A 15,558-nucleotide genomic window follows, 5' to 3' on the forward strand; every position below is an offset into this window, starting at 1 on the left:
TACGACGCTTTGTACGCTTTACAAGAATGCACAAAATCAACCCACAAACTCGGGCTAGTTATTGTTTACATTACGATGTTTTCTGCTTTTGTTTTAGCCAATAAATATTCTACGAGGCTTCGTACGTTTTGCAAAAATACACAAAACCAGTCTGTAAACTCGGCCCACGTTATGTTGTACCGAACGATTTTTTCCGACTGTTTGTTGCAGCCAATATTCTGCGAGGCTTTGTACGCTTTACAAGAATACACCAAAACGGTCAAGTTCATGTGGATGTTCGTGGAGGGTCTGTACTTACACAACATGATTGCTGTGGCTTTCTTCTCCGGCAAGCCCAACTACCTCGTGTATTACTCCTTGGGCTGGGGTAAGTTGTGTTTTTCTTCTTTCAAGCGAGACTTCAAGCGAGACATATTGCTTTGGGGGGGGGTTGGGTGTGTGTGGGGTGTGTGTGTGTGTGTGTATGTGTGTGTGTTTGTGTGTGTTCTGGTTGTTTGTTTTGTGTGTGAACTTTTTTGTTTGGTTGTTCAGCCGTAGAGTGAGTATAACTGGGGTTTGGGCACCAAAACCATGTAGACATTTCCCCATCGATAATAGCTGTCCACATTGAAACATGTAGGCCAAAAAGAGCGACAGGTCTGCCACTAACACCGGCCCCAGGAGGTTGAGTTGTGTGACCACAGACTGCAATAACTTAGGGTAACTGACTCAGAAGCAATTTCACGCAAGGGCAGTGTCTGATCATACCCTATATCTAACTGGGCTAAACTGATAATTATCTGGAATCGAATCTACTCCTTGGTTACTAAAACTACTGTGCCTTCGGGGTTAATGCTTTACATTTTTTTATCAATATGGTTTTGGCAGGAAGTAGACTAACTTGTCCCCTTGGGGATCACTTTTGTATTTTCTTTCTGCACAGTCAGTTTCCAAGCCATTCTAAAAATACACGCACAATAACTAGTGTTGACTTGTTATGTATTTGTGTATAGTTGTATTGTATGATATGTAAGAAACGAATTAAATCACTGCCACACCTGTACACTCCTGGTTGTTGCAGAACGTCGGTGATCCAACGTTATCATTGTTCAGCTGTACTGATGACAAGACAGTTGTATTTCTGCGTGGGTTATTGTTCTGCATGTCAAGGGGCGGTTCTGGTGAGGTTGTGCCCCCTCTTTCTTTCGGCTGGTAACTGGCGCCACCTCGCGGCCAGATCACACGAGAAAGGAAACAAAACTTGCATTGGTCCCAAATAGCATATCGGTTTGGTAACAGTTCGTGTGTAAATCGTGCATTTTATACGGTGAACAGACAATGGTCGGTTCTGGTGAGGTTATGCCCCTTCTTTCTTTCGGCTGGTAACTGGCGCCACCTCGCGGCAAGATCACAGGAGTTGTCTCGCGTTATCACCCCAGAAGCGCTCATTTTGGAGTATAACCTAATAGTGTAAGCTTCTTTGTTTGTTTCCAGGGGTGCCAGTGTTAGTGCTCACAGCGTGGATCGTTCCCATGACACAACTTCATAATCGTCAAAAGTGAGTGACGTCATGGTATTTTGTCTGTCTCTCTGTTTTTCTGGATATTCAAATTTTCTTTACGCTCGTACTTGTTACAAAGTGTATAAAGAAGGTAAGTATTTCGGTATAAATTTAAATCTTGTTACATGCATGAACATTCTTGCAGGCGTATGCTTAGTGGACGTTTTATGACCTGGGCCGGACTATGGGATTGCGTTTCAGCTTGGAAATTGAAAAAATAAATAATCAAGCAAATTTTAAATGAAAACTCTATCTGAATATGATATACAAAAAATGTCATTTTTTTCTTTATGATTTTAAATCCAAAATTATATTCGTGGAGTATGTTTGAATCGAAAATCTACTGAAAAGTAAGGAGAATGTGTGGTTCTGTTTCTGTTTCTGTATTGATTGTTATCTTCTTCCTTTTTGGGTAATTAAGGTTCAGGTCGTATCTTTTACTGAGATCATGCAGCGCGGTCTTGATCGTAGGGTTTCGGCCAGCCCAAAAGTAATTAATCGCGATGTAAAGTGGTTCTGCTTGTTCAGTTTTAGTCGTTTCACGTGACTTGTGTCGTTTTTCTTTTTTAAATAAATGCTGGGCTTAAATTGTCTAATTATTATTGTACCTTAGATGCTGGTTCGGCTACTATTACCATCCACTCATATGGATACTGGAAGGGCCTCGGGCTGCTGTGTTGGCAGTAAGTTTTATTAATACACAAAAACGTGAACAGGCACAACACACACGCACGTACGTGCTAACCCATGTACACAGACCATAAACGCACACACACACACACACACACACACGCGCGCGCGCGCGCCCACACACACACACACACACACACACACAAACATACACACACAATCACACACACTAACACACACACACACACGCATACACACATACATACACATACACAAACACACTAACACATACACACACACACACACACACACAAACACTCACACTAACAAACTAACACATACACACACACGCACACACACACACACATACACACACACACACACACACGCATACACACACATACACACGCACGCACACACACACCCACACACACACACACACACACATACACACACACACACACGCACGCACGCACGCGCACACACACTCACACACACACACACACACACGCACACACGCACGCACGCACGCACGCACACACACACTCACACACACACACACACACGCACGCACGCATGCACGCACGCACACACACACACACACACACACACACACACACACACACACACACACATCCTCTCCCGCTGCCTCTCTGTCTGTCCCTCTTTCACTCTCTGTTTCTCTGTCTCTGTCTCTGTTTCTGCATCTCTCTCTCTCTCTCTCTCTCTCTCTCTCTCTCTCTCTCTCTCTCTCTCTCTCTCTCTCTCTCTCTCTCATCTCTTTTTTTTTTCTCTCTCTCTCTCTATCTCTCTATCTCTCTCTCTCTCTCCCTCTGCCTCTCTCCCTCTGCCTCTCTCTCTCTCTTTCTCTCTCTCCCTCTCTCTCTCTCTCTTTCTCCCTCTCTCTCTCTTTCTCTCTCCCTATCTCTCGCTCTCTCTCTCTCTCTCTCTCTCTCTCTCTCTCTCTCTCTCTCTCTCTCTCTCTCTCTCTCTCTCTCTCTCACACAATATCGGTATATTATTGTTTGCTGGCATGCTGGATCTGAACTGAACATGAACTTTTTTCTTTCTCAACAGGTAAACTTGGGTTTTCTTTTGAACATCATTCGGGTATTAGTGGTGAAGCTGCGAGAGACTCACACAAATGAAGCCAAGAGAGTAAGGTAAGATGGTACGCCGTGACGAATGCGGATGAGAAAATAGGTGGAATAATATACAAATATGTTTCGAAAGAAATCTAACGTGTTTTTGTCTTGTTTAAAATAGTATGTTTTCATTACTGTAATTGGGCGCTTACAAATGTAGCTGGATTTGCGTCACATACTCGTAAATACCTACCATGTAATTCTTATTTTGGGATGTTTAGTAATATTAGCATACCTTTGGGGGAGAACAAACAACAATCAGTTGCGTATCATTATTCATGATTATAGGGTATTCAGCAATATTAGCATACCTTTGGGGGAGAACAAACAACAATCAGTTGCGTATCATTATTCATGATTATAGGGTATTCAGCAATATTAGCATACACTTGGGACAGAAAAAAACACCTGTTGGTTGCGTATTATTTTCCATTTTAGTAAGGTATTCAGCAAAATTATCTTAGCCCGGATATGCATCCGGTTGATTATTATTATTATTATTATGAGTTATTTCTAATATGCTGACTGTTAGCAAATGATAACAGACATGTCGAGAAAAAAGATATCAAGCATGAGCCTTTTAGGCGAATGCTGATATCGTTTGTGAGACATGTCTGTTATCATTTGCTAACAGTCAGCATTTTAGAAATAACGGTTTTATTACCGTTTAATTCGACTAAAAGAAATTTCGAAGCGACCCCGCGAATTAGACAGAACAGCCGCAATGGGAACTTGAGCGCTCCTACCTGATTATGCCTGTTAGTCAAAGAATTCTCGTAACCTGGGTCAGCCAATCAGAGTAACACGGATGGGAAATGACTTAAAGATACATTTGACGTAAAGCGAGTGACGCAATTTCACTTGATTTTTCCGAACTTAGATCATTTAGATTTCAAGTGAGCGGGTCGGCATTGCACACTCAGAGGATGGGCGGTGCTTTGCTATTCCGTGAAGCACCCACCGACAAAACTCGCTTTTCGGTATTTTTTAGATAAAAGGAGTATTATCTGACAGCATTTGAAGTGTAATTCTTTAGAATAAATCACGCTGATATTGTTGATTTAAATTTTACTTTGTCTTGTTAATTTTTAGCTTGATAAACAAAATGGGTCCCTGCCGGAACATTATAACATTTAGAGGGTCACCTAGAATCCGTCCTGATTGGTCAAAAAGCCATATGGGGCACTGAGTGGGTAATAAACATTCGATATCACTACCTCGCTTCTTACCATCTTAACAAATAAGGTGGAAGTATTCAGTGTATTCTTTTAGTTAGATGGAGCATAGAAATCTACAGTGGAACCCACTTGTACAAAACTTCCATATATGAGAAACAGAAAAGAGTGCTACTTTCTACTGCCAAACGTGTGTTTTTCTTCTTTAAAAAGCCTTGAGATAAGAACAACTCGGTTAAAAAAAAGCCGCTATTAAAACAAAATGAGCGTTTCTTTTCCTGGTCGCGCTTAGCGTCTGTTGTAGGAAACGGACATATGAACTGAGGCAAGACAAATCTACATCTGATATAATGTGGAGACCGGATGTCATTTAAAAGGCTTCACAAGAGAGGCAATCCGGCGAAGCTAAAATTGTTCGAGCCAAAACGTTAAAGGTGAAGATGGTTACATTCAAACTTAAACCTGTGTTCGCTCACAGCACCTGTCATTTTCACTGGGAAACAACCCGCATTCTAAAATTAACCTTTAAAACTGATTATTCACTTCCGTTTGTGCTCGCTGTAGCTCGCATTTTGGATTACCCGGCAAGTATCGGTGATTATTTTTAATCCAGTGAAACTTTTCGAGTAACCTTAACATAATGTGCTGTTTTGAACAGCAAAACTGAGTTACCCTGGCAAAGCAGTCTGTCGCTTATTATTATTTATTCTCGTGAAGTGTTCACGAAAGCTAGAAAAACGGTCGGTTGCTTCGAATGGAAAGAGCCCGACGCGAATCTGCACCGGAAGCGCTTCCCTGCTTTAGACCGGAAATGGATTGCTGGGAAGGCTGGAATTCAATCGACTAATCATGGCCAACGCCTCAGCTGGACACGAAATGATCCGAAACAATTTCATTCTCCCGTTAAACCAAATTGAAAACTACACCGACACAAATTGAAGGAAACTGATCATTTTGCTCTTTAAAACTGATCGAGAGAGCAGAACGAAACGGATCTTTTCGCGCTGGCATGGCCACAAGGAAGGATGAAGCTCTATGTTTTTGTTGTCACACGAACTCTAACACAACCCATATCCATTTCACGTAACACCCCATCTCCGGTACTTGCAGACGGTTTTCTCGATGCGTCGTTTTCCCGTTTCGCTCTCTGAATTTTTGCTTTTGCGATTTACTGTCATATATATAGCTGTATTACCACACGGAAGCACACACACACACATACACACAAACACACACACACACACACAAACAAACACACGCACAGTCTCTCTCTCTCTCTCTTTCTCTTCCCTCACATCCGCTCCCAACCACACCCCACCCCCATGCATGCACCCCAAACCCTCAGTTCTGGCTCGTGCTCATTGCTCCATCATCCACGTCTTTTCCCTTGTCCACGCCAAGGGAGAGATTACTGAAGTGTATCCCCTCCAAGTGCCGGCGTTATTGATGATGGGAGAGGTAGCATAGCTATAGTGGTCCAGCTATCGATTTTTGTTTTCTATCGAAATGCTAGGCGCGTCTTTAAGGTTACAGAGTGCAGACGTGGTCGGGATGATTGTTGTTTAATAATAAACGCGTTATGTTTTCACTGTCACGGTAAATTGACTGTAAAATCCGTGACTGATTCTTCTGCAACGTTTTGAATGGATTTTGTATTGCTTTTGGTTGATTTAGATAAAAGAGGGGCTCTTTTTCTTGTGCAGTTTACCGAGTGTTTAGGATCGCCGATGGGCGCGGGTAGCTCTGAATGTCTGAAGAATTTGACCGTTCCTATGTTTGTTCCACGGTCACTGTTCAGTTGCTGTATTTGTTAGTGTCTAACGGAATATTATTCTCCAGGTGATTTAGCTGCGGGTACCGAAGAAGGGAAGTAAAACGATAGATTGTCCATTCTATATTGACATGAACCATTAAACGATAGATTGTCCATTCTATATTGACATGAACCATTAAACGATAGATTGTCCATTCTATATTGACATGAACCATTAAACGATAGATTGTCCATTCTATATTGACATGAACCATTAAACGATAGATTGTCCATTCTATATTGACATGAACCATTAAACGATAGATTGTCCATTCTATATTGACATGAACCATTAAACGATAGATTGTCCATTCTATATTGACATGAACCATTAAACGATAGATTGTCCATTCTATATTGACATGAACCATTAAACTTAGGCTGATCTGTTACTGTTTAAACAATTATATCAGTAAAAAGCATCAACCATCTGAAGAAGAGTTAAACATATGACAACAACTATTATTCTCTACTTTTTTGTGTATGGCGAGTCTCGGAGTGGCAATGATCGTGTTATACTCTTCTTCTCTTTTTTTACCATATGTAAAACTATTGTGGCACGGATGGGGAATAATTACAAGGTAACACGGGAAGCTACCGTGTTTAATAACTAGCTTAAACATTTAACACTTACTACCTTTTTCAGTTAGCTTTGTTTTTCTAGTGTTCACGGTCACTTTATTAGTGTGTGAAAAGAAAACACTTACAAACAAAGCAACAACAAAATCACAAGACCAAAAGGAAGCTACAGTGGACATTATGGGCAGCTATGTCAAAACAACTCTCGTTTTTATTTGTATTTTATTTTGTTATTTTATCCTCTTTCTGTCGCGTTTTGCAGAAAAGCGGTAAAAGCTGCCATCATATTGTTACCACTGCTGGGTTTGACGAATTTCGTGATGATGCTGGAGCCAGGCGGAGACGACATGGTCCTGTTCGGTGTCTGGGTCTTCTCTGCTCACTTCCTCGCGGACTTCGAGGGCTTCTTCATCTCTCTCATCTACTGTTTCTTCAACGGAGAGGTAGATATAATTGTGATATACCACGCTGATGGGTGTAATCGCATTTTTTTTTATACCGTGACTATTTTTAGAAATGTTTTCTGGTAAAAGAATAAGACATTATTTAGGTCTTCATCTCTCTCATCTACTGCTTCTTCAAAGGAGAGGTAGATATAATTGTGAAATACCACGCTGATGAGTAATCGCGTGTAACTCTTCTTAGAAATGTTTTTTGGGTAAGACAGACAGTATTACGTTTTTACAGTACTTGTCCACTTAAATGTCGGCATTTTACAATTCGTCACCACTCTAATGGGTTCGATCAAATCAAATAAAAGTAACTTTATTATCTCAAATCTGAGAAATTACTTTGTTGCGTTTTATTGTACTTCAGCCATTGTTAGTACTGATTGTAAGTTAAGGGTACGTATGTGAATGGAGAGGTAGATATCGTTTTGATATACCACGCTTGTGGTGCGCGTTTTTATCTTATTCCATATCCGTTTAATAGTTGTACTTTCAGATTACGGGTATACATTTGTGACTGTAAAGGTAGACATCTATTTGTTATGCCATACTAATTGAACTATAGTCCCTTCCTTCAGTAGGTTTTGTTTGTTACGGAAACGTGTGTTAATGGATATGTAGATAGTGTTTAGATATACCACAATAATGGGTTAATTGCGTTTTAATGTACTACATCCTCTTTTAGAAGCGACTTTGGGTAAATGAAAGCAGATACGATTAGGCATTGCGGTCCGTATTGGCCTTCCACAACTGAATGCCGACATTGTATAATTCATCGCGTATTTCAAAGGTTACTTCGTCTCTCACTTCTTCTGGTCCTCTAACGAAGAGGTAGATATCGTGTTGATATACCATACTGATGAGTAGATATCGTACTGATATACCATACTGATGAGTCGCCTTTTATATTTACTATAGCCCTTCTAATACTAATAATTTGTTATGCTGTAAAGCGTCACGACTTCTTGAAGGTGGATATAATATAATATAATATAACAACTTCGTCTGCGTGTCACCCGACCGTCCCTATAGGTCATTTTGAAGCGAAGTGTGTAAACTTATGAAATGACTTAAGGGCAGGAGCTACCTTCAAATACACCGTTTTTCTCTTCAAGTCATTTGACAACAGCATTCATGAAAAAGTTAAAATTCGGTGTGCTTTTGCTTCAATGTATGTAGAGTAATAGTATATTATCAAAAACAAAATGTGCTTTTAAATTGGCTTTGTACAAATGTGACCCTCCACCACGAAATGAGTCGCATGTCACCTCGCGCGGTTCTGCGCTAGGCTTGATATAAGTCCGGAGAGTGTATGGTAACAGCGTGAGGGTCACCTTAGTCACAGGCTTATAACTCAAACAGTTTGTGCTCTTTTCTAAAACGGTTTTCACCACTGGATAGAGCATAAAAAAACTCTTTAGGAAAATGTAAAAATATGAAAATCATGCAAAGGTGACATGCGACTCATTCCGTGGTGGAGGGTCACAAATTATTAAATCAAAAATTGGCAAAGCGATATCATCAAAATATGTTAGTTCACGGATGACAAGATAATTTCAAAACTATTAATCTGAATGATTTGAACTTTTGCAGAATTGTTTTAGACATTCTGATAGATGTTTTGTTCCAGACGATTTTCTCTAGGAAAAACAGTTGAAGAGATACCCATTTTCCAGTTTTCATAAATTGTTTACCCACAAAGTCAACATTTGTATCCCTTTAACTGTTTTTCGCTTTGCTTATTTTTCATTTAATAATTTTTGTTAAATTCAATCGAAGAGCAATTGTTTTGGGGATCATATACTATCATTCTACGTATATTGAAGCAAATGCCCACCAGATTTTAACACAAACACTTCTGTTTTATGAATGTAGTGGTCAAATGACTTGGAAGATAAAAACGGTGTATTTAAAGGTAGCTCCACCTGCCCTTAAGGCTAATTAAGGATCCTGGAATGTCTTGAAAGGTGGGGTAGATTCCGTTTTTATATAATAGTTAATACAGTGCTGTGTTGCATGTCGTTGTACTCCAACTTTGTAGTAGTAATTTTAAGAAATGAATACCCGCCTAAAGTATAATGGTATAATGTTAAAACTATGTGAATTACCTGTGTGGACGGATTTGTATCACGACAGGCAGCAGTGGTGAAAATGATCGTCATTCATTACAGTTATTGCGCTGTCGGACTTACTCTGAGAAATTGAAAGAAGATGGAATTAAAGACTCAACGACATCTATCGTGGTTGAATTCTGTTTGTACTTTAAGCCAAAGCAACTCGCTCTCCTCGTCGATTATCTTTTAGAAAGTGTAATGATATGTCAATGAAAGGAAATGATTTACGATGAAAGTTAAAATCGACCATCTGTACATCCTGCTCGGAACATTAACGATAAATAGAGGTCGTTCACTTGTCGGTGTACTGTACATATATGTGGGAATCGAAAAGCGATGCATTCAGCCAGGTCGGGTCTCCTGGGGGAACGCGTTTGATGCCATTTTTGATTTGGATTATGTATGATGGCGAAGATTTAAAGATCCGGTAGCCCCTTATAAAAGAGCATTAGATTTCAAGGAGAACACGTTTTATCCGAATTCTGAATTTGTGTATACGTATAGAAATTATTACAGACGACTTAAATATATATGAAATATATATTGGAGGATGAGAGATAGCAAAACTAAACACGTTTTATCCGGAATCCTTAATATGTATTGTACAGACGTATGACGGCTTACTAGTGCCAAAACCTCATACTTGTAATTATCAAGGGAAAATTAGTAATGTTCCCTTGATAATTACCATTTTCACGTGTTTATTACTAATTTTCCCGGGAAAATTACTAATTTTCCCGGAATGATTACTAACTTTCACCTGTTAATTACTAATTTTTAGTTTTGGCTCACTTCCTCACGGATTGCTAGTGCCAAAACTAAAAATTAGTAATTTACCCGTGAAAATGAGTAGCTAACAGTAACTGACAGCGTTAATTAGTCATTATCACGTGATAATGGGTAACGCCAGGTTTTGGCACTAGTAAGCCGTCATATGGCTTACTAGTGCCAAAACCTCATAATTGTAATTATGAAGGGAAAATTAGTAATTTTCCCTTGATAATTACCATTTTCACGTGTTAATTACTAATTTTTCCCGGGAAAATTACTAACTTTCACCTGTTAATTACTAATGTTTAGTTTTGGCTCACTTCCTGACGGATTGCTAGTGCCAAAACTAAAAATTAGTCATTTTCCCGTGAAAATTACTCATTATCCCGTGAAAATGAGTAACTAACGAGTGAAAACAGTTACTGACAGCGTTAATTAATCACGTGATAATGGGTAACCCCAGGTTTCATTTTTTCATTTCATTTTCATTTCATTTTCATTTTCATTTTCATTTTCATTTTTTCATTTCATTTCATTTTTCATTTCATTTCATTTTCATTACATTTTCATTTCATTTTTCATTTCATTTCATTTTCATTTTCATTTCATTTTTTTTTTCATTTTTCATTTTCATTACTTTATTGTCCCATCGCTGGAAAATTCGGGTCGCTTCCTCCCAGTGGAAAGCTAGCAGCAACGGAGTCGCGCTACCCAGGTGTCTGCGTGTTCAGGTGTATTCAGCCACCTGCACTTATGGCAGAATGACTAAGGTCTTTTACGTGCCATTGTGATGACACGGGGGTGGGACATGGCTTCCGTCTCTGGGTCTGCACATAAAGTTGACCCGTGTCCGTCCCGGCCCGAATTCGAACCTGCGACCTTTCGATGACAAGTCCAGTGCTCTACCAACTGAGCTACCGGGCACTAGTAAGCCGTCATACAGACGACATGCAGTGTATCTTTATAGAGAGCAAACAAAAACTGGGGGGGGGGGGGGGGTATGGATAGCAAGAGAGAACACGTTTCTATTCAATTCTCAAGTTGTGTATTTTTACGATACACACGACTTTAACATGCAGTACCGGAACCCCCCTCGTTCATACAGATACAAAATGCGTGGGTACTTGTTAGCTGTTATTGATACAGACACGCTTCCTTGGAAGCACAACTCTTTCACCGATACTTCGCAGAGATAGTACGTACTGATGGTGTTACGGTCTGCTACTGAGTGCGCGTGGAACGAAACTCCCTTCAGACACGTGTGTGCAATGAGGTATAAAAAGTAGTGATTTCACATGATGGTTTTCGGGTCTGCGAGTGTAAATTGAGCGAAACTATCTGTGTATAACACTCTGTAGAAACGTGTGAGTTGCGGGATAGCAGAGAGCTTCAAAAGTGCTCATTATGTTGTTAATTCTGACCTATTTTTGCAAGACTGAACATTAGTTAGCTGAGACTGATATATGGACATTATGTTTGTTGAATGTAATTGGCCTTAAAGACAAACGACACCCATTGAACAAACCTCTGCTCACACTCTGACGTCAAATGCGAAAGAAAGTTTGAGATGACGTCATGATGCGAATCATGGCGTCACAATAACATTTTGTCGCGTCTCCTGCATATCTCCCAGAAACTGACACAGCATTTTGAGAACGAAGTTTGTCTCGATGACTTCGGCACAGCAGCAGGAAAAAAAATGCTGGAAATGTCACCGCTTGACTGGGCATGTATGGGTGAAGTGTATCATTAAAGCTACCTTGACCCGGGGTCGGGGCGGGGATGTAGCTCAGTCGGTAGCGCGCTGGATTTGTATCCAGTTGGTCGCTGTCAGCGTGAGTTCGTCCCCACGTTCGGCGAGAGATTTATTTCTCAGAGTCAACTTTGTGTGCAGACTCTCCTCGGTGTCCGAACACCCCCGTGTGTACACGCAAGCACAAGACCAAGTGCGCACGAAAAAGATCCTGTAATCCATGTCAGAGTTCGGTGGGTTATAGAAACACGAAAATACCCAGCATGCTTCCTCCGAAAACGGCGTATGGCTGCCTAAATGGCGGGGTAAAAAACGGTCATACACGTAAAATTCCACTCGTGCAAACAACACGAGTGTACGGGGGAGTTTCAGCCCACGAACGAAGAAGAAGAAGAAGACCCGGGGTCAACAGAAGTGCTTCAATTGGTCACACGTCTGGTACCATGCTGCTAATATAAGTAGGGTGAATAGTTCTGGAGTCGTGTGCGACACCTCACAAATTTGGAATTCGTTTGAAATCCACGCCTTTGTTTTGTTAGTGCTGCATAAGTTAAGCCGACCATAGAAATTACTGCCCCAGACAAGCATCGGTTCTGGGTCATCGTTTCTTCCAGTTTCAAAACTAGTCTGAAGAAGTATACAAACAAAAAGAAAGGCGGCGTAAACTTCAACAACGCATCATATTGTGGGTTGTCCTAAACGAATCTAGACTCGTTTAGCGTTTTCAGAGAGATGGTACTTGAGTATTGACGAACTGTGTACATTGAAAAAAAATTACTCATAGAGACCCGCCACGAATCTGTGCATGAAGTGAGGGGAGGGTGTGGGGGGAGGGGGGGATAGCAAGGGATATCATGCTCATTTCTTTGAATTCGGACACTTTAAATATCTTGCAGAAACCAATTTCACACGATTCTGTTTTAACAATATATATTTTGTTTACATTTTGCATTCGTGTGAGGGTTTTTTTTCTCGGTTTATATCAGTATTTTTCTTGTCCCAGCAGACATTGTAGCCTTGTAGATAGTTAGAGAAACAAAATATAACAGTCACATTTGCATACAAATAAAAGGATAGACTTATATAAAAAAAACAACGTTTAAACAAAAAGCTGGAGAATTCCGGTCAGTGTGTGTGTCTGTGCCGTGTTTCAAAGTGCAGTCATTTCAGTAACTCATCTCCCAACGCATTCATTGGAGGGGGGGGGGAGACAGTACATGACAAGTACAATAAAAAGTATGTCCAAAGCAAATACTCTGATAAATACAAATGCAATACATAAGAAAAGAGATGAACAAAGACTGCATCTCAGCTCCGAACACTTGCCAATCAAATCAATTATTAATCACATTGCTACAATTCTAATCAGTTCTCTCACCCAACCGTGCTATTTGCTCCACATACTGCGCTTTTTTTGTTGCTTTGCACGCATCACGGATTATTTATCCCAACAGAATATCATGAGTTTCTTGTTTCCAGGCCTGATTTAGAGTTGTACCAAAGATGTTTGTCTTGATAACCTAGCATGACATGCACGAGGTATATATTTATTTTCAGAATTTTGCATTGATGTTATCATGGTCCTATAATTATGCGAATATAATTTCACGCAGCCTGTGTTTGTCAACATACATTGTATATACTTGTATGGGCTGTCAACTTGATCAAGTTGTCTTCTTTTATGCTTTTTTTTTTCTTTGAATGATTTATTCAGCGGGACTGAACAGCCGATCGACACATTTTCTATGTGCTTTTGTTTGCAATGTCCACTAACATGCTTGATTTTTTGGTCCATGTCTGCACATGTATTAATGTTTTTTGCGTGTGTGTCTGTCCGTTGCTTTGCTAGGTTCAATCTGCAATCAAGCGACAGTTATTTCGCCACTTCCCCCCGACCTATTCCATGGACCTGTCTACTACGCACTGGCGAAACACCACCATTAAGGTATACACACACTTACCCCTCTCTGCATGCAGATGAAAGCTACTACCTTCGCCAACCCTCTAGCTGTCACTGTCCTTACTGTTGTCTCTATTATTTTTGTTGTGTGTGTGTGTGGTCCTTCCTGCATGCTCTTGAGCCTTGCAAAATAGTCTTCTTCTACTATACATTAATATGTCGTGTGAGTTGTTTCGCAACACAATGAATGCGCTGAATCTGGATGTTCTTCTCCTGTTGTGGTTACGTGTTTACTTTTGGCTGTTCATTAGGCCAACAAAAAAAATAGGTCTGTTTACGGTAACCCGACCGACCCTATTTTTTTCGCGCGACCCTAGACTTTTTTTTTGCATTAATAACGTAAAAATATGGTTTTTTGGAAAAACAAAAAAAACAAAAAATCCCGACCTACCGACCCTATTTTTTTGGCCTATGTTACCGTAAACAGACCTATTTTTTTTTGGCCTTACAAAGAACTTTGGTGGTTGTCAGATGCAGCCTCAAACTGATAACCAAACATTTACATTGAAAACTGATACCCTGAGACAATTATGAGATAAAGCATCTGAATAATGTTTTGCCAACTATGGCCCTCACGTCCGGACATTAAAATAAAGCAAACAAAAAACATGATTCACACGAAGCTGCTCCGCAAATGATAGCTGTATCAAATACATGCCAAAGTTAACCGCCTTCATGGAGCTGTTATGTCTTCCTTTTTGTATACAGCTAAGGTCTCTGTTGCTTCTTTTGCATGTATACTGCAAAGCCCTCTGATGCTCCTTGTGCAGGCCATTTGTGACCCTCCATCACGAAATGAGTCGCATGTCACCTTTGCATGATTTTCATATTTTTACATTTTCCTAAAGAGTTTTTTTGTGCTCTATCCAGTGGTGAAAACCGTTTTAGAAAAGAGCAAAAACTGTTTGAGTTATAAGCCTGTGACTAAGGTGACCCTCACACTGTTACCAGACACTCTCCGGACTTATATTAAGCCTTGCGCAGAACCGCGCGAGGTGACATGCGACTCATTTCGTGGTGGAGGGTCACATTTGTGATCGAATCCTACCTCCCGATGCACACTTCATTCGATGTATCGAACTGCTTCCGTTTTTCCATATAACCTCGTTGAAAAGTGGCTAGCATGCATCATGTTCCGTTGTTTATGTTCTCCCATTGGATGCACACATGCAACCCTATATATATGGCTGATTAGCTTGTCTCGTTTATGAACCGAGAGGTGTGTGTGCGTAGCGGCGTTCTGTATCGTTTATTTATCCAGCTATCGCTTCGCTAAATCTTCTATTATGCTAGTACTAGCTGGGTTTTTTTTTATTTTTAATTTTTTAGGGTTTTTTTAGGTTGGTTTTTTTTTTTTTTTTTTTTTTTTTTGGGGGGGGGGGGGGCTCGGTGCATACATATGCGGCTCTCTCGCAAATTAGCTAGCCTCGTTAATGAACCAGCAAATTCATGTTTTCCAAAAGATCTTCAAGTACGCGAGTCTATGGGCATTCTGTATCCTCTGTTAATCCAGCCATCTTTCAGACTTGTCGCTGCTGCGTAAAATATCAGGTTCCAAGTTTCCAAATTGCCTGGCATTTTGTATGCAGCAGTTGCGCTTCCATCCTCTCATCAGTTAAAACAGATTGC

At 40.3% G+C, this 15,558-nt stretch overlaps 1 protein-coding gene across 1 annotated transcript in view; it reads left to right on the plus strand.

Moving 5' to 3' along the window:
• LOC138982256 (PDF receptor-like) overlaps positions 1 to 15,558 on the plus strand; it is a 54,839-nt gene that overhangs the window by 21,051 nt on the left and 18,230 nt on the right. The window contains exons 4-8 of the mRNA XM_070355492.1: positions 211 to 367; positions 1,474 to 1,537; positions 2,154 to 2,223; positions 3,248 to 3,333; positions 7,145 to 7,325. Coding sequence (XP_070211593.1) covers positions 211 to 367; positions 1,474 to 1,537; positions 2,154 to 2,223; positions 3,248 to 3,333; positions 7,145 to 7,325 — 558 coding nt within the window. The remainder of the gene's footprint in view (positions 1 to 210; positions 368 to 1,473; positions 1,538 to 2,153; positions 2,224 to 3,247; positions 3,334 to 7,144; positions 7,326 to 15,558) is intronic.

Source organism: Littorina saxatilis, linkage group LG12 (assembly GCF_037325665.1).
Source record: "Littorina saxatilis isolate snail1 linkage group LG12, US_GU_Lsax_2.0, whole genome shotgun sequence".
Lineage (NCBI taxonomy): Eukaryota > Metazoa > Mollusca > Gastropoda > Littorinimorpha > Littorinidae > Littorina > Littorina saxatilis.